This window comes from Myxine glutinosa, chromosome 2 (assembly GCF_964187855.1).
Source record: "Myxine glutinosa chromosome 2, kmMyxGlut1.1, whole genome shotgun sequence".
Taxonomy (NCBI): Eukaryota; Metazoa; Chordata; class Myxini; order Myxiniformes; family Myxinidae; genus Myxine; species Myxine glutinosa.
In genome coordinates, this window is record NC_136262.1 from 214,890,748 (window position 1) to 214,910,552 (window position 19,805).

Sequence of the window (19,805 nt, forward strand, 5' to 3'; positions counted from 1 at the left end):
AAACTGGGTGTCCTGTCTGTCAGCATTAGTTTGTGGAAGTTAAAGATCCAACAGTCTGCTTGGTGAAGATCGGCAAGCTATCATTGGCACCATGAACAAATTACAGATTCTCGCTCTAACATACAGGAGGCACTGCATTAAAGGTACAGCCATGCTATCAGCAATTGTTGTTACTAGCAGCCATGTGCTGAAGACAAAATACCTTTCGTTCATGTCAAAAGGGACCACCTCTCTTGTCATTTTTATGCCTCCGCCGACGAAGTCGCCAGCCTGGTGTTGGCTTAGCGACTAGGGTGCCAGCTTAGGATCCTAGGATCCTGGGTTCGAATCCCGGTCGATCGCTGAATTAACGCCAGGGGGGTTGACTCAGCCTGTCATCCTTCCGAGGTCGGCTAATTGAGTACCAGTTCACTGGTAATTCCCTGTTTGTCGTAAAAGGCGACAAACAGGGTTGGCGGCAGGAAGGGCATCCGGCCGTAAAACATTGCTTCAAAAAGGAGACCAACAAAAACAACAACAACCACGGTGCCAGAAAAAGGCCAACCCCCGCTTTGCGGGGAAAAATGGCCTCTAAATGTGTTTTTTTTTTTTTTAAATAGGTCACATGGTTTGGCAGCCATATTGGATTGAAGGAAAATATTAAATAATTATATCTCTGAAACTGCTCACCCTATCGATGCGAAATTTTACAAATATTATCTAACAGCACTGTTGCATATAGTTTGAAAATTATGTTGTAGGTCACGTGGTTTGGTAGCCATCTTGAATAGAAAAACGAACCTTATTCAATCAACACGAAACTTCACAAACGTGATCCCCTACCCATACATATGCAGAGTGTACATTTTAAAGGTCATATGTCACGTGGTGAGGCAGGCATATTAGCTTGAAAACGGATATTTTAAAAAAAATCCCTTCTCTGAAACTGCTTCACCAATCAATGTGAAACCTGTCATGTCTGGTAAAAATGTGATACTTGAGAACAGCTGAAGGGATTAAAATCAAACTTGTTTATTTTTAGGACAGTGAACGAGGGCATCTGCCCGTTGTGGGACTATGCGGAGGCATATTGGTGACACAATCGCATTGTTCTAGTTATTAATGGTTTTCTTCAGAAAGCAATGCAGAAACAGATGAATGGAATTATTACAAATCCAGCAAATTGAATTGTTGAGCTCTTCTAAGTCAAATCAGGGTCCCCTTTAAACCCATTTGCAAGGTGAAGGCAAGGCTGTGAGTTTTTCGAGGTATTTCACCAACCCAGTCAATTTAATTTGTGTACTAAAGTCGATTTTTTTTTTTCTATTTTCTTATCGATTTAAAAGCCTTTCAATGTTGATCCCTGTTGCTGTCCGTTATAACCACTTCCACCTCTGAATCATAAGAGCCCGAGCAAAGTTTGGGATTTAATTCGGTCTATTGATCTGCTGTACGCGCGGGTAGCTTTGAGGCCAAAATGAGAATTTGGCATTCTGTTTGCACGCGCTCATGGCAATTGATTTTGGCACTTCGGTAAAGCACGGATCGGAAACGTCGCCATGCCCGCTCTAATTGAAGTCCCGAAATGAGGCGTTTTAGTTCGAATCAATTTGTATTCTGTGAGCCTGAAGGTGCCTTTTAGCCATGCTAATTGATTTGTCTCTGCACCGTAATTGTGCCGTTAATCGGCAGCCAGGTCAATGTTGTACATAGCTGCATGCAGCAAGACTGACCTGGCCACCTGGCCAGGTACCTACCTTGGCTCCTCGGCTTTGGACTTTCTCGACTTGCTATCCGATGCTCTTCTGCGTCCTGTTTCTGTCACTCCGTTATTCCGTTGACGTTGCTATGTTTCTGGCGACCATTTATTTGCTGATTATTTCAGCGAAAATGTCTAACCAGGCCACCTTTGTCTGCATTTTAATTCTATGGATTTTGTTTTTCCTTGCATTAGCCTTGTCATAAAACGAGAAGCATTATAGCCTTTCAATTATGCATCGTTATTGTCAAAATCCCTCAGCCTTCCTTAAGACCTGACATCATTCCATTTACGATTTTAGGGCATCGACGGGCCACGACTGGCTAAAAGCACGGAAGCTTCAATACAAGTTCTGAAGAGCCATTTTTCCTCATTAAACTCATCCTCTTGACCAAATAGTCATAAAGGTTCTGGCAATTTGGGTTGCACGAGACTCCATGAAGTGCACGTTAGGGAGCAGGGTCTTGACCGAGGCAAATAGGGGAGAGTTCGGGCCTCTGTCGGTGCTTTGAGGCAGAGCAGTTGGTATGAATGTGCTGCTTTGTTGATGGCCTATATGGGCCCAGACAATGGGAGGACGAAAAGACTGGGGGATTTCCGACCGGGTTCGGTGCCTGCCCAACTTAAGGCAGTATGCTCGCTTTGTTAGTAATACACGGACCGCTGAACTAGAATGAGCTGCTTTGAGTGTCTGCCATCTTGGGCCTCATTTTCATTCTTCATTCTATAGGATGTATTTGTCATTTATCTGCTAGATTCCACCGCAGTGATGCTCAGTTAATGCTTAAGAGATGTTGTTCCCCTGCCCTGCGAATATAGTTTCACACTCTACTGGGTCAAAGCCAGTGTATACATTTCTCAATCAAAGCTAGTGCATGTAGTCCCAGGCTTTGGATGTCCAGGGTGTTCCATTGCAATGGTACTGGAAGTATGACGATATGGATTCAGAAGGACTTGCTGAACTTCCAAATGTCCTGTGACTGATATATTCATTGTTGCCTTTCACCAATGTAACCAAGTATTTGGATTTGTGTTCACCTGGAAAATAGGTCATGTGAGGGGATTATATAAGGAAACGATGACTTTCTGAAAACCCTTTTCCATAGGCCTAGTGATTGATCGATGGCCCTCGTTAGGTGTAAACCCGTGCTTCACTCACTTTGGTGGATTTAAATCATAGCTGTGTGAAACATTATTGAATGGAGCAGTGCCCATTGAAAGTTGATTGCTTGTACGTATTCATGCGTCGTCATACGAGTCCAAATTGTGAACCTATCCAGAAAACAAATGTACTGGATAGTAAAAGATTAGGATTTTCTGGATTTAATGCATTGTAAGCAGCTGGCTTTTCTGCCACAACTTCCTACTGGAATTTGTGTTCGTCACGGCTTGCGTGCCGTGACAGGAGCAATATGTATCTGAGCGTAGCACTCTGGTTTAGTGAAACTGTTTCCCAACCCGTCCTAACTCATGCTTTCACAAGACATTACTTGGCCACAATCCAAAGTTTCTTCCTGTACCGGTGGACACATCCTGTGCTTCAGATAAACAGCATGGAAGTCAGTAATCACCTCAAGTCAAGATAGTCTCTTAATAGCCAAGATAGTCGAGATGGATTTGCCTTCCTGAGACTCTTCAATCCTATCCTTCCCTCCAGGGCTTCAAGTATGTCCCGGGTGGTGCACCACCATCTCCTGTAATCCCCCACCCCAAAGCGAGATCTTTTCTACCCGCATTAACCCTTCCTAACCCAACCTTCTTACATGCAAGGTGCTGTTTCCGCCCCTCCTCTCTCTCCTCTTTTCCCGTTTGTTCTTTACTTTGCTCCTTGTGTCCAACTGCTGCCCCATTGTTAGTACGTTGCCTTTTTAGCCGCTGGCACCTCGCACAGCTATCAGCCTCAATGGCATATTTTTTTAAAGATCACTGTGAATCCATTAACAATGTAAAGAAGGTAAAGGGCAACCGCTCTGAGCATGGGAGGTTTAAAATCTTGGCAGAGGTATATCAAAGACTTTATTTAAAACTAGACCGGCACTCGGTAGAGAGCATACCTCCGCCAGGTTGAACAGTTTACCTTTTGCATTCCATTGATAGGCCGGATCTGCATCCGACCCTTAACCAAAATCTCATCGGCTTGTTATTGTCACCTACCAACTCATCCACCCAGTTTCATCCGAATCTGTCAATAACTTTTTGGCATATCATATCGTTTGTGGCATGATCTTTCAGTAATGAAGGATCACTTAAAATTTTTTATAGTATATGGTTCTGGATCCGGATGATCACCAAAATGTAATAAATTCAGCCTCGTCACACACCCAACCTGTCCACAAAGTTTTGTCTAAATCCATCCATAATTTTTTTTTTTACAAACAAACAGAGGTGAAAACATAACCTCCGTCCACCTTCGGTGGCAGAGATTTAAATGGTACGTGCCACTTCCTTGCTTGATGCTCAGCATTTAAAAGGATGGAGCATGGACAAGCAATGCTGGGAGGAAGGCAATGGCAATCCACCCAGTATAACCCGTGCCAAGAAACCGTTTCGGCAGCACCAATGGGAACAAACACACGTATAATGCATCAAATCATATCAAATGTGAAAACGATCCTAAATCAGAATGATCTGTGAAAATGTTCAAAAAATGAATTACAAACCCCTTTATTCTAACAAGCACTTTGGAGTTGTTGCAGTTAGAGCGTCTGCTCTGAGTCTGGGCGGGTTCGATTCCGATCCTGGCCGAATCAGACTAAAGACTAAAAATGGCACGTGCTGCTTCCTGCAAGCTTGATTCTCACCATGTAGAGGATAAGGTGCAGATAAACCACATGGGTTTGACATCCCATGTGGTGTGTGGGGAGATTTTTCCTTAATTGCCTCGCATACTGCGGATAGAAAAGCGTCGTCACAAGATGGCGTCACCGTCATCCTGAGTGCTCCGAGAACTTACTTCCCTCGAGGACAACGGCTGTGTGTGTGTTTGAAGTTAAGTCCTATGTTACTTGGTGTCTCTGTCTGCATGTTTTGATGTATCCTCTTTCCACATGTCTGTGTAAAATCGCACTTCCGTGATACTTAGGAAGTAGAAAAAAATGTTGATGATAAACAGGTTACTTTTATTTTGCATTTAACAATCCCTTGATTCATTGTTTGTGTCCATCATACTGGGGCCTCCTTTCTCTCGTGTACATCTCTTCCATTACATACGTTTACTCAAAGGTGCATTATTGTCTTTCTGCCTTTAGACGGAACATGGTAGCACGACTATGCCTACTCTCCTCCAATCGGCTGTCCCATCACCTGCTGTGCTTTCACTCCAGCCCTCGCCTTCTCTGGTACCGTTACCGCCTGCAACCACCGCACCTGGGCTCCCGCGATCTCCTACCGGTGAAGGGATGGCCTTGCACATGCGCTCGGTGGGAACAAACACGCGTGAAGCGTGTACCGCGACACAGCCGGAGTGCCTCGGGCCTTGCGAGCCAGGCACCACCGTCAGCCTCGAAGGCATTGTCTGGCATGAGACGGATGGAGGTAAGGAATGCTGATGTAGTTGTGCCTAAAAATCTGATTGTAATTCTTCCTTTCGTAACTCTGGTTCTGTTTTTTTGGTTATTGGTTTTCTCCTGCAACGACTCTTCCCCAACCATCCCACCCCAATTTACAAAGGCATTGCATTGATCCACATCTCTAGCTTTGAACTCTGAATCTTTGCAATTGATGCAGATAAGCCTTCCTAAACTTGTCGTTGGTTTAAAAAAAAAAAGAGTACTTTGTGGCAAATTTCAGGATGCCTGTTGTACACCACAGTAGTGTTTGGTTTGGTAACCCCGTTGAGCTCACAAAGCATTCAGAAAACATATGGGCAATACCCCTGGGCACTCACCTGGTAGAATAAAGCAGTATACTACACGGACTAAAGGTATTTTAAACCGTATCATGGCATTTTTAACCAATTTCAATAGTTGTTGGAAGACAGGGCAGCATGTGTGGCACGTAACAGGGCAGCATCATACTAACGTAATCATAAGACTTTAAACAAACAAACAAAAAAAATACCTATTTTGGGGGGCAACCTCCCTCCCCTTCCCCAAAGACTACTTTAGACCCAGGTTTTTTTTTTGGTTTTTTTTTTACTGCCGTGAACAAACTTTGGTACATCATGGGTTGTGAAGGTTCTGGGCGAGTTTCATTGTAATTGTGTGTAGTTTCTATGAAAAAAGCAAATACCTAATTTGGGGGGTCAAACCTGGACCCACTTTGACCCCCCACCTCCCCCCCCCCCCCCCCCCGTTAACCCCTCAGACTTCGATTTTCTTAATGCCGTGAACAAGCATTGGTACATCAAGGGGGATGAAGGTTGTGGTCAAGTTTCATCGAAATAGTGTATGTAGTTTCAGAGGAAAAAGCAAATTCCTATTTTGGGGGGTCAAACGTGGATCCATTTTGACCCCCGGTAAACCCCCTTTGACCCCGACCTGTTTAATGCCGTGAACAAACTGTAGTCACAACACAACAATTATAATTTGTGCCAAGTTTGGTCACAATCCCTTCAGCGATTTCGAAGAAGAAGTTGCAAGTGTTTACGGACTGACGGACGACGCGCCATCGCATAAGCTCCCCGGAACTTCGTTCTATGTGAGCTGAAAAGAACCGGCTCCTTAGTCACAGCTTCCGACGGTTGAGTCCACCTGTCAGGTTTATCAAATGATGTTCCTTCAACGGCTCCCTCATGCGGAAATCTTTATTCATCCACCAAAAAAAAAGAGATTTATTTAGAACTGCATGGATCCTGAACTGTGTCGACTGATATAGGTGCTAATAACTTTGGAGGTGGGTAATGTTTATTTTCCTCATAGTCGATTTTGTAACATGGAAGCAGCTGTAAGATGTGTGTTTTTCTTTCTTTAAGAGTTATTTGTGTGTGTGTGTGTTTATGTATGTATGTATGTATAAAGGTGTGGGTGGGGTCAGAGGGAATGAGCGCGAGAAGTGAAGAAGTTCATGGCCACAGCAGCAGGCTGCAGATTCACGACCTTCATTGTCGCGGTCAGCCACTGGACCATTTCCCAAGGCTTGATAAACCATTTCTTGCTAACCATCTCTACTGTGAACACTCCGCAGTGGATTTTCTGTGAGCTGCGTGCATAGATTGCTTTGTGCTGTTGCGGTTCTGACGTACGTCAGATCCGTAGAAAAGCCGGTTCACTTGGAGGCAAGATAATTAATAGTTGAGAGGGTGAAAGAGATTAACGGTCGTGGGGGTTATTGGAGAGGGGACAACGGTGTGGGTGGGGTCAGTTTTCATTTGATCGAGTGAGTCGAGGGCCAGGGTGGTGTGTGGTTGTGGAGGAAGAGGAGGAGGTGTTGCGGTATGTGGATAGCTGCAGCTGTTTTTCTTTATTATTTATTTTTGTAACATGGATTCATCTTGTATGGATTCTGTGGTCCTACAGGTTCGTCTTGTATATTTACTATGTCCTATTTGCTTGCGTAGTTGCCTAAGTCATTGCAAGGTTTTTCCACTCTCGCTCATTGATTTATTTATTTATTTATTGTTGTCTTTGCTGTTTTACTCCTGGGTGTCGGGGACAAGAAAAATAAGTAATTTTAGGGAATGAAGAAGTGCGAGTGTTCAAATGGGTGTGAACATGTGAATGTTAGGCCATACGTGTGGTTGGAAAAGAGGATATCTCTGGAAGAGAAGATCGTTTGTTGAAAGTGAAAGGGCAAATGGGGTTGACCGTATATTGAGGGAGATTGTGTAAACAGATGATAGAAGGCAAAAGGGTGTGTGTGTGTGTGTGTGTGTGTGTGTGTGTGTGTGTGTGTGTGTGTGTGTGTGTGTGTGTGTGTGTGTGTGTGTGTGTGTGCGTGCATTCTTCTCTTGTATATTCATGTGCGTAAGGTACGTCTATTTTGGCCAATGGTGAAGAATCACTTGAAAAATAAAAACAAAACTCGTATCCGCATCCAGATTCGGATCTTCACCAAAAATCCAATCACTTTGTCCTTGTCACACACCAAACCAGTCCAACAAATTTTGTCTGAGTCCGTCCACAACTTTTTGAGATATCCTGCGCACAGACAGTCACAGGAGTGAAAACATAACGTCCGTCCACATTCGTTGGCCGAGGTAACACCAAAACAACAAAATATTGGTGGGTCTACGAGTAGAAAATTTGATTGAGCGTGATGACCTAAATTGACTAATATTTTGTCCAAGTAATGCCAAACAGAAGGGTTTGGAAAGTGTCACAAAGGCGATTTGTGTTCTACAGTGTTCAAGTATATAATTCAATAGAAATTAAATAAAGGTTTTAAAGGTCGTAGAAAAACAAATTTCCAGACGTTTACCATTTATACACATCCTTATTTAACACGTTACAGTAGTTCTTCATGCCTGTTGTTTGTGCCCCTCATGACGTTCTTAACAACAGTCAGTTTCCAAAACAGTCAGGGACATAAAATAATCGAATCCCCCTCCCATAGGGTGGTCCAAAAAACATCGATCTCTCCGATTTTGATGCTCTACTGGATTATTGTTAGAAATGGTCTAAAACATTCACCCACCAAATATTTTCGCTCAATTCCATCTAGAAACTCATACACACTTCAATTGAAATATGGCGTTTTTCACCAAATTTGGCTAAATGAGAACAATCCAATAGCAACCTAGGTGGAAAAAGTACCTGCACTATTGTACTAAGCCATTTTGTGGTTCATGACTTCTTGCATGCGCTTGCGCCTGTGAGTGTGAAATCATCATGGTCGAAACATGTTTGACAATGCTTGAAACATGTTTGAAACATGTTCATACATGTCTGACTCATGTTTCGACCATGAGGACTTCACAGGGGTATGTACCATCAATGACATTATTTAGGAAAAAAATATTTCTAAAGTCTTTGTAAGTCATTAAAATTGACCAAAATGACAAATTTATATGTTGAGTGTGTATGAGTTTATAGATGACTCAGATGCAAAATATTTTTTGGGTGAATGATTTAGTCCATTTCTAACAATAATCCAATAGAGCATCAAAATCCAGATAAAAAGTGATTTTTTTTGCATTTTTGGACCACCCTACCCTCCCCACTACCCACAAGTATGAGAAGACAAGTTGCAATTATCGCCTGTGCACGGGGAATAGTGTTTGCGCTTTAAATACTGACCTCTGCCAGAGGAAAGGGGGTATTGATACCATGTTTTGCTCCCTTCGGGAATGGGTATTACTAGTTCCAACAAAAAAGCAAATGAAAGGCTTCACCTTCCTCCCTTCCATGTAAGGGCTGCTTCATCAGGATGGACATTACCGCATTGCGGTTGCACACGGGTGCGAAACGATGCCGATGCGACCAAATCGTGCAAACCTATACAACACCATGTGGCGTTGTGTTTATGTTGTTTACATCGCGCACTTGCATACGTAAGTAACAGCAAAGCAAGCCGGTGAGCAGTTGGTGAGCAAGAGTCAAACGGTGAGTGAATATGCTGCCGGCTCCGACTGGTTTTCGTGAGAGGTCCTTTGGTTCTCAAAGTCCAAAATACAACCGCAAGAAGTACGGGCGGTGTATTCACGAAGCCGTTCGCTGCATGACGACGCTTCGCAAGGCTGCTCGCTGTGAGACGGGCCGCCGCGTCGTAAATAGCAAAAGCACTGTCGCTCAATATTTGCTGTGACCATTTGGAAACTTATCAAGAATCGCTGGCGTTGATACAGTGCCGGGTTAGTGAACTCTTAGCACTGTGGGTGTGTGTGTGGGTGTGTATGTGGGTGTGTATGTGGGTGTGGGTGTGGTGCTCTCCGGCTGATTAATTATTAAGGCGTTTGATTTGCATCTGCTTACCTAATCAAGGTGCCATGGAGTTGTTGCAAATAGTCAGGTTCACCATGTTAACAAATATAATCTCGTTCAAATTTTTGGGAGATTAGCAAACCTGTACATTTTTGGAATCATCAGAGCATGGAGAATCCGAAAATCAATGTTGGCATTTGCACAGACACAGATTTGGGATTTTGAAAATGGCCGCCATAAAATACATATTTTGCGCGATCTCGGCTTCTAGTCAACCTAGAGACTTAATGAAATATGCTAATCCTATGTTTTCTGGGTCAAGGAATCCAATAAAGGCCTCAAAATAGTGCTCAGGATTATAGAAAAGCAACAAACAAAGGTAATTGAAAACCATTGTCTTTATATTTGTGATATAACTGTATTACATAATACATGATATTGCAAGTCCTTTGAAGTTATAGGTTGTTATAGGAAGTTATAGGTAGTATCAGATTGAACTATAAGTCCTATACACAGGATCTACGAGGTCTATACCGTTCAGGAATATGCTTTTACAGATCTTCATCACTGCCCTGAGTGTCATTTTCGCAAAGGTGTCTCCGCAAATGTAAACATTAATTTTGGATTCCTCATGCTCTGAATATTCCAAAAATGTATAGTTTTGCTTATCTCCAAAAAATTCGAACGAAAAAACATAGTGAACCTGACTAAAAGCAATAGCAACCTGTTTTGTCTACGTGTACACTTGTGTGCTCATTAGTTTGTCAATCTTTTTCTGAATTTTACATGAAATTGCTTCAGATGAGAATCAAAAACAAAACCTTCAGATGAGAATCGTGCCTTCATTCCAACAGAATGCTAAATACGCCTTCCTGGCTGCATCCTTGGACAAGAAAAGTCTCTCGACTATAGTTTACATGATTAAACCTTTGGGTTGGCAAATATAACCTGGCAAATTAAATTTGGTTTTGCCTGTTTGGTATTCCCAGCTCGGAGCAGCTCATGACGCTGCGATTCAAATCCCCTATACCACTGACAATTTGTCTATCGTCTGCTAATGTCCTTGTCGTGCATTGTGACATGTGTATAAGCTTCTCCATAAGCCTTAGATCGCTGAAGCAAAGTATGGGGAATACAAGTTAAGTCTTTCGTGACATGTACGTGACATAGGTGTGGTCGGCCAAATAACCTTTTTGTCTGCCTTTTTTAAAATGCGGCATTGTGAGAAAGCGAAGATTTTTCCTTCAATCTGAGGATTGAGAGTCCAGTAGTGAATCGTAATGGTATTGTAGCATTCCAGCCGGGCTGTGCGAAACCTTAATTCAGGAATTGATTGTGTGCCAGCCAGTCAGGGAGCCAATCTGTCTGCCCCCCTCGTCCACCATCCCACCTCCTCCTCATCCTCCCTCTCCTCTGTCCCTCCCCTGTGGGCCACACTCCTGCCTGTCCTATTCCTGCATACCTTCCTTGCCTATGTCCTTTACTCCAATTGTCTTTCAGAGGCTTTTAATTAGCGGAATCGCTCCACGAAGAGGTTAACGGGAGGTGACCTGACCTCTACGTCTTACGTAAAGGCCGGGTGTCTTTGTCGTCCACAGACTTCACATTTAACCTACTAAACGAGCAGATAATGAAATGTATTGATCAATCTTCAGCACCCAGATGCAAACATTGAAAACCCTGACAACCCGGGGTATATTGTAAAATTTGCTTGCATCGTGTCCACTCTGCCTTAATCATGAAATGCATGATATAGAATTTCCCATTTATTATTTATATATTGCGTGTTGGTGCTTTGAAAACTTTTTTTGTCGTAATGAGCTTTAGCATGTGTGCAGGTGTCCTTGTGGTTAATGTCACGTGGAGAAACAAGACGTATGTCGGCACTCTGCTTGACTGCACACAACATGACTGGGCTCCTCCAAGGTACGTTCTGCTTTGTCATCACTTCTTTTTATTTTTAATCCCTGAATTCTTTGGAATGCTGTCTTCTCCAAATGAAGTACGATCGTAAAATACCCGCTCAGCAATTGCATGCGGTTGTGTGAGCTCAAGTTGAAGTATTTTGATAATGTTTTCTTCCCATCCATCCCATCTCTTCCTACTTTATGCTTATTTTAACTAAGCTCCACGTTGAAAGCAAATATTTAGGTAATGAGCACATTCGAGTAAAGGAAGTGTACACTGTACAGGTTTGAATACATTATTTTATTGTCAAAAGGTTGAAATGCAATATTAGCTCCTTGTGGCACTTCCTAATATTATTCTGTATGGTGCCGTTAGTAAAAAGAAAAAAGAAAAAAGAAAAAGGGGGATGATGGCATGTTAGGAAAGTGAAGTACCCAGGTTGGAGGATGACTGATTTTGAATAACTTGGAAGCACTAATCTGCCAGTAAAACCTGATGGAGATGTTAACTTAATTCACTAATTTTGCCTGCAGGTTCTGCGATTCGCCCACCAGTGACATTGACCTTCGGGGAAATCGTAACCGAAGTAAACGTAACCGAACGGGAAACGGGACACCCGTTGGAGAAACTGCCGTTGCTCCTTCCGATGGTCGTGCAACCGGTGGGATGGCAGTTGGCGGCTCTGGTGGTAATGGTTCCAACAAGGGTAAAGCTCCTATGAGCAACGGCAATGGGAATCGAAGACGCAGTGGCATCAATGGAATGCAGACTATTGCTTTGGTTCCTCCAGAAGAAAGTAAGTCAAGTCCTTCAAGTGCCGGGAAGCGAAAGGCTGGAAAGGTAGTGGTAGAGGTGGAAACGAACCCTGCCAATGCTGTGTGTGATGACGGACGCTTTCTTACAAAACGATCTCGTGCAGGGCTAGCACTGGCGATGGCAGGCAACCTAGCATTAAGTCAACCACCGATCAGTGTTGCTGCAGGACAACAACCTCCTGCACCCGATTCACCAACGTTCTTGGATTGTCCACACCCACGCTGTGGTAAGCGCTACCGCAATGCCAACGGTTTGCGTTACCACCAAGCACACGCGCATTCGGATGGGGACAGTCGACCCGAGGATGAATGTGACAGTGAGGACAGAGGTTCAGACACAGATGGACAGTCTCGTAAAGTTGGACTATCACCCTCTCCACCCTTTGGCACATCCTCCCCTGATTCCATTGTAGCAGTTTGTGTAAAGGTCATGGCAGACGCTTCATCACCAAACTCCAAATGTGCAGGAGAATTGGCAAAATCAGCTGAGTTTCTGGGCAGCTGTAAGGCAACTGTGAGAAAACCAGAGTACGTGGAAGATGCTGATGAGCCACCTTCGGCCATACCGAACATCACAGTAGCCTCCGAGTTACCCGTAGACTCTGAGGCTGGTGAAATGCCCAAACTTGAAATGGAAGGCTGCTCAGCTGAAGCAGACAGGCCCAGGAAGCAAGGGAAGGCTGAAGCAAAGTCATCTCCAAAACCGAAGGGTGTGCGTACAATAGCACCAGCACCGGCTCCACCTCAGCTGACACCATTAGTGATATCTACAGGACCTGGAGGTCTCCCTCGGATTAGCCAGTCAGTACCAGTCACATGCCAGCCAGCAGCACCAACACTGTCACCATTCAAACCTCCGCAAGGTAAAGTTCAGGCCACAGGGGATGATGTGACTGAGGGGAATGGAGTTGTTATTCCAAGGGAAAAAAAGAAAAAGGAAAAGCGTAAGCGTGAGTCCACAAAGGAGTGTGAGAGTTCCAAGACCGAGGTGGCAGCCGAGAGAGCAAGCGGTGTCAAACCTGAGGAAGAGAGGGAGACAATGCCTATTGGTTGTGGGTTTTTGGCAAAAGTTGAGGGGTTGGTGAATGGAATTCCTGAAATGCCAGATGCCGGCCATATCAGCTGCCTCAAAGCTGAGGCTGCCAAGGTGTACAACTTTTCTGACAATACGCCGAGTCCATCCATAGGTGGAGCAGTCAGTTCGACCGGCTTGGAGTTGTCGCCACGGTCTGGACGCCAGGCTCCACTACCTGAACCCAAGTTGAAGCCACTGGACAGTGGAGGTGGAGACAGCAAGTTGATTGCAGAGACTCGAGTGACTACACCACCGCCCGCGGTCAAGACTGAGCTAGAGAGGGGAGCCATCTTGGCTGCTGTTCAGACGGCTGCAGATATTGGTCCTGCAGTTTACTCAGACATATCGGACGTCGGGTCTGATGGAGGCTTGGATGGTGGCAGAGCAAGGGTGCGGGCATCAATAGAAATAGGAGCACATAGAGATAGGGATCGGGACAGCCGAGTGCCTGTGTGCCGGGAGCCAGAAGCTCCAGTGTCAGAACGTGAGGTTTCATCTAAATTAGAGGGTCGAATAACTGATACAAAATCAGGTGGACATCTTGTAAAGATCAAATTGGAACCAGAGGAGGAAGAAAGGGGAACAAGGAGAATAGAGACAAACTTCGATGCATTGCATATTCATCAGCAACAACAACAACAACAACAACAACAACAGCAACAACAACAACAGCAGCAGCAGCTGTCTGTGATCCAACAGCGGACATCACAAGCGCTTTATTATGGACACTATGCTTATATCCCAGGCTTGGGCTATGTGGAACCAGGGTATCAGCCTTTACTGAGTGGATCCCAGCACTACAGGCACCCCTACGAGAGGTTTTATCAAGAACAGCAACGTCTTGGCGCAACTCCTGAAAGAGGGATGCATCCGCAAGTGAGTATCGTGAGAGGGAGGAATAATGTTATGTGATTGGATAGACTAAAAGTTATGAACAAAAGGTGGATCAAATGTGTTTTTATTTTAAAATTTTACAGGTGAATGACTAAAATGGCTGCTCTATAGATATATATAGTGGAGGTACAGTATATGCAAAATATGCTATCGTGTTCAAAATGGTGACTCGACATTAATCGATCAGGCTCTGGCCGAGAGCCAATAGGTAATGCAAATTACACAAGGAAATGCAAACTTGAAAACCAGATTGACAATGAGAGAGAGAGAGGACGCATTTCGCAAGAAACAGCAACCTTGCACGTATTATCACCGCACCTAAAGTTGCATTGTTATGCCTCCGCCAACGAAGTCGATGGAGGCATTATGTCTTCAGGTTGTCCGTCCGTCTGTCTGTCTGTCTATCCGTCCGTCTGTCCGTGAGTGATAGGTTTTCGTTACCGCGATAACTTGAGAACGGCTGAAGGGATCTTGGTCAAACTTGTTGCAGGTATGTATAATGAGGTAAAGATGAACTGATTAGATTTTGGGGTCACATGGTCAAAGGTCAGAGGTCATGTTAGGTAAAAATCCTGTTACCTCGATAACCTGTGAACCAGTGATGGGATTCTGACCAAAATTGGTACAATTATGTAGAATGATGTAAAGATGAACTGATTAGATTTTGGGGGCAAGAGGTAAAAGGTCAAAGTCTGTAATAGGCCTATAACTTGGGAACGGCTGAAGTGATCTAATTCAAACTTGATACAGGTATGTATAATAATGGAAACATGAACTGGATTAAATTTTGGGGTCAAGAGATCAAAGGTCAGAGGTCATCTCAGGTAAAAATGTGATAACTTGAGAACAGCTAAATGGATTCAAATCAAACTTGGTACAAGTATTATAATGATGTAATAATGTGGGCGGAGGCATATCTGTCGACGTCGTGACATCGAAGAGTGTTGTTCTAGTTCGACTTGATCTGATTTCCATTAAACCTAGGCCTTAGAGAACTATTTTATGGGCCTACTACATTCTGATCTGAACTATGTGCTAGCTCTATGAGGTATACTTTGTACTGTACTTTTACACGGAGCGAGTATTTTACCGTCCTGTTACAAAACCTTGTGGAATGCTTTGTCTCCCTGTTTCAGACACGAGTGTATATAATTTGGGTTGTGTCTGACTTGTTGAGACGCCATTGCAATATTAAACTGGAATACATTTTACGTTACTACAAATTCTCCCAAACTGTAGTTGTAATGTTATTTCGATTTTAATTTTTTGCTTGTTCTCGCCAACTCAAACAATTTAACAAGTTGAAATGTAACATGTCATCATGCACATGAATTGAACGGCAATGGAGCTCGTGCTTGTTCTGAACAGAGGCAACCGAGTCCCATGGACACTGACAGGAAGCGTGAGCCTTTCCCGGATGGTGCCAGCCGTGACGGTTCCATGTTGGGCCATTCCAGGCTGCCCGTCACTGCCACGGTTTCTCGGGCACCGTCTGCAGGTGGCAGCGGAAGTCGCGCTTTGCCATCTCAGGCAAAACCCAAGGAGGTATCGGGTCCAGAATCCGGCAAGGCTGGGTCGGCCGTGAGGTCAAAGGTGCAGGCTCTGGGCCCACAAGCTGCCGAAGCTACCGAGGGAAGCGGAGGGGGAAAGATGGGCGAGGTCGCTGGGTACCTTGGTATGGAGGGAAAAGTTGTCGCGGATGCTGGAAAGCAGACCACGCCAGAGCTTCCCAAGCAGGTAAGGATAAATGAGTTATTGATGTTCGTAATTTAGACTTACTTCCTGTGTTCGTGCTAGTATTGATAAATGCAGTTAGCAGTACAGCTGGGGCAACTATATGATTTTGTGGTGCTTTCATTTTTGAATAGCTCGTTCTTTTTATTTCCGCCACCAAAGGTGGATGGAGGTTATGTTTTCAACCCTGTCTGTCCGTCTGTTTGTTTGTGAACAACATATCTCAAAAAGTTGTGGACGGATTCGGACGAAATTTGGCAGAGGGGTAGCGTATGTGACAAGGACGAATCGATTCGATTTTGGTGAAGAGCCGGATCCGGATCCGGCTAGTAGAATTTTTTAAGTGATTCTTCCACATTGGGAGATAAGGCCAAAAACGATACATAGCAGGATATCTCAAAAGTTTGTGGACGGATGATTTTGATTAAATGTGATTCTGTGTTGTGATTTTCTGTTCTACTCTGGGATACAAAACGTAAACTGTTCACCTGGCGGGGGTATGCTCTCTACTGAGTGCCATTGTAGTTTATTTTGTTGTCGCCCTCCCCCCTCCCTTTCCCCCAATTTTGTCCTCTAACCCATTTTGATGGGCTTATTGTTATCATTCTTTCTCTTGTTTTGTCTAGCCCACACCCAGTTCCAAATCGAGGCCTTTGGTCTCACCACACGAGGGCCGCTTATCTGAGCCAGTTCGTAGTAATGACAAAGAGTTGGAAGCACCACGGCGCGAGGTCGAACGGTTAGTCTCCCGTGAGGACCCTTGTCGTGACCTTTCATTCCTCCTACCTCATGCAGCTGGCAGGTGAGCATCAGCTTGCCCGATGTTATTTTCGTTAAAGCGGAAAAGTTTTTGTAACAGCTGGTCATGGTCATGGTGTTCTCGCAATGTTCAATATCCAAAAGATTAATCCATTGCTCTTTTTTTTCGTTTTCTTACTTTTTTGTTCGCCCTCTCCACTACGCAACACATCCGACCCTCCATTTTCATATTTAATTCTTTTTCATCTTCCTGTGTTCTCAGCCGGGACTACCGTCGTCATGATCCTTGCATTCCATGCACACTTCCTGAGGAACAAAACCGCCGAACCGCAGCAGCGGCAGCAGCAGCACGGGACCCCCGTTCTAGTATGCTTTTAAGTCCAGAGCATGCCGCATATGTGCAATACGTGCCTGCCACGCCATACGGTTATGCACATGTGTATGAGCAGGGACACCCGGCCTATCGCGGCCTGCCTGCATCCATGTTACTTCATGGCTATCAAGGTATAGTGATGCCAGCAGCAATGGTCTCAAGTCTCTCTCTCTCTCTCTCTCCCTCTCTCTCCCTCGCTCTCTCTCTCTCTCTCTCTCTCTCTCATACTTTGTTTGTTCAATCACGTCAATATCACAAATGATTTCTCTCCACAGCACCATATTACTCACCCGGCTTCCCCTACATGGGATATGGCAAGCTAGCAGGACGTGATGAGCAGGACAAGGTACCCATAAGCCCGGGTCTGGGAAAACCTGGTTCAGAGACCAAGGCTCTGGATCTTCTTCATCAACACGCAAAGCAGTACTGCAGCCGTTCGCCTGCGGTGAGCAGCTCGGCAGTTAATGTACCAGAGGTGGCACTGATGTGCGTGTGTGTGTGTGGTGCAAGGAATTTCCAGGCAAAAGCAGTGCTTTTGGTGAAGTGAATGAACACGGCTTGCCCTGTAATATGACATGAGTAATACGAGAGAGATGGAGACTTGGATGGGAGTTGAGGGACTTGTTTAGAATGTACAATCATTTTCATCCAGGTGGGTGAGCGAGCACCACTTGAACTGGATAAAGGTGGCGAGAGGGAGCGTGGAGTGACAGAGCGCTGCTCAGTGGAACGTTGCTCACCACCAAGAGCCCTCCATCCACATCACCAGTCGCATGTTGGCCTCGGTCTCGGATTTCCGCTGCTGTCAGCGCAGTATGGCCGCTACCCAGGTACCTACACATGTGCAGACCAACCTGCAAATCGTTTTGACATTTTTTGTCAAAAGCCAACTTCATATAATGACTCGTTATGCTTTTATGATTATGATCACCTTGATTTGTGAGGTTAAGCACATGTGTACGAGCCGTGACAATCTAAGGTATTGAGTGAAGGATCTGCTACTTTGATGATTTATATCTGTGGCGACGACAACATAAAACTCTATCAACATGAGCTTCCAACTGTAGTTCAGTTAAAATGCTGCACAGCTGAATACAAATATTGATCACAGATTTAAAGTCTTATTGTACTTGTGACTCAATCGCAGGCCTCCCCACAGCCACTGTTCAAGCTTCACCGGCCTTCCCTCCACCCTGACCATGAATGCCAAGAACCGAAGCTGATGTGTGCATCACGCTTTTTGGTTGCCCCGCACTTCACCAGCACGGCAGCCTTAGCAAGAAAACACACTGGACTTGTTTGCGATCAAGCCATGCAGCCAATCGTAATGGCTTACAATAGCAATTAAGCCACTTATCCCCTTTGTACTGCTCGTTAATTGTCTTTGCATTTTGCATGCCGTTCCCAAAGCCATCATTGTTTTGTTTCGTTGTTTCCGAGTCTTGTTGGAGGTTTGTCGACAATTCCGTGCACCGTGGAGTCCAAACACCTTCCCCATTATGCACTCCGGCCTCCAAAGGTACAACAGTGGCACTAACCCGATCTCCGAGCCCCTTTCTTGTGTGCTGCCGACACATCTGTACAGCACTTGGGAACGTTTGCAAAATATGGCAACGTCGGCACAGCTTCGAGCACAAGAAAGTCTGGTGGGGGTCGACTCAGAAAAGGCCCATCATACGTCTGTCTGTGGCTCATTTAGGCCTCTCTGACATCGAAGCCTTCATTGTAAAACTGTGATGCTCTTTTCGTTTTTAATCTTGTGATGTCCTCTTGTAAATACTGCTGTGATTTTGGAAAACATATAGAGTTGTAGGTAATGCATTCCTTTCCTGAAGGGGAAATTCGGTGGTGGAGTCGGGGGGGTGGGGGGAGGGGGGGTGATGTTGAACAGGTTTTCTCAGTCAGGTTACGGAAACGGCCGGTCGTCTTTCTCTCATGTTCCCCAAAACTTGAAGCTCCAGTGAAGTGGGATTTTTCTTTTTATGCCTTGAGAGATCGGGTGGATCAGGAATGGCCAGCAAAAAGAGTACCCTCGTAATAGCATGGATTTTTAATCACACTCTCTCCAGGGACAGGCTGGCCTTTTGATATCTTGGATCTGCCCTGTCACAGCCTCTCTGAGTAAGAAAACAAGTTCCTGGGTGATCTGTGCGTTTCTGTATTTTGTACAACGTATGCGTGCCTAATGCATTAATGTGCTGTAAGATACCTACTAAAAGATTTTATACAACATGCATTGTATATTTAGGAAACGAAAATAAAATCCACTTGGCTTTTGTACCTGGGATACATTTAGTGGCGTCCTGTTCAACTATGAGAGCACACAAAGCTTGATGAAGGAAGAACTTGGCTGAGAACAACCTGAAAAATATAGAGAACTCGAGGAAATGTCAACAATAGGATAGCCTCACCCCCACCCCCATCCCTAAACTAGAAAAACGCGTGAAAGGAATTTATGAGGAATTTACACAATAGAGCACAGGATGGAATGGATCGAAAGCCTAAATGGAGGAATCAAAATCTAGAAAAAATACCTTGTGACAGTTAATGCAGAAAATAAATAAATAACACAAAAGTGTCGAATTTTTAAAATTCTGACCTGGACGAAGTTTCCTGGCTGAAGCAACTTAACATTCTCTACAAATGTGCTCGTCTCCAATTAACGCATCCGAGGAGAAATAACTCCAGATGTATGGTTCCTGAAGAGCAA

General features: G+C 44.5%; 1 protein-coding gene across 4 annotated transcripts in view; it reads left to right on the forward strand.

The window, feature by feature from the left end:
- The window catches only part of LOC137420869 (zinc finger protein 608), a 105,664-nt gene extending 86,284 nt beyond the window's left edge, over positions 1-19,380 (forward strand). For 3 of the 4 annotated variants that reach the window (XM_068106324.2, XM_068106328.2, XM_068106326.2), the window contains 9 exons: positions 4,987-5,272; positions 11,376-11,463; positions 11,979-14,211; positions 15,598-15,966; positions 16,590-16,765; positions 16,985-17,226; positions 17,371-17,540; positions 17,748-17,925; positions 18,243-19,380. In XM_068106324.2, the coding sequence (XP_067962425.1) occupies positions 4,987-5,272; positions 11,376-11,463; positions 11,979-14,211; positions 15,598-15,966; positions 16,590-16,765; positions 16,985-17,226; positions 17,371-17,540; positions 17,748-17,925; positions 18,243-18,292 (3,792 nt within the window). In that variant the 3' untranslated portion in view covers positions 18,293-19,380. The remainder of the gene's footprint in view (positions 1-4,986; positions 5,273-11,375; positions 11,464-11,978; positions 14,212-15,597; positions 15,967-16,589; positions 16,766-16,984; positions 17,227-17,370; positions 17,541-17,747; positions 17,926-18,242) is intronic. The other variant, XM_068106325.2, reaches the window with a different exon arrangement.
- The last annotated feature ends 425 nt before the right edge of the window (positions 19,381-19,805 follow it).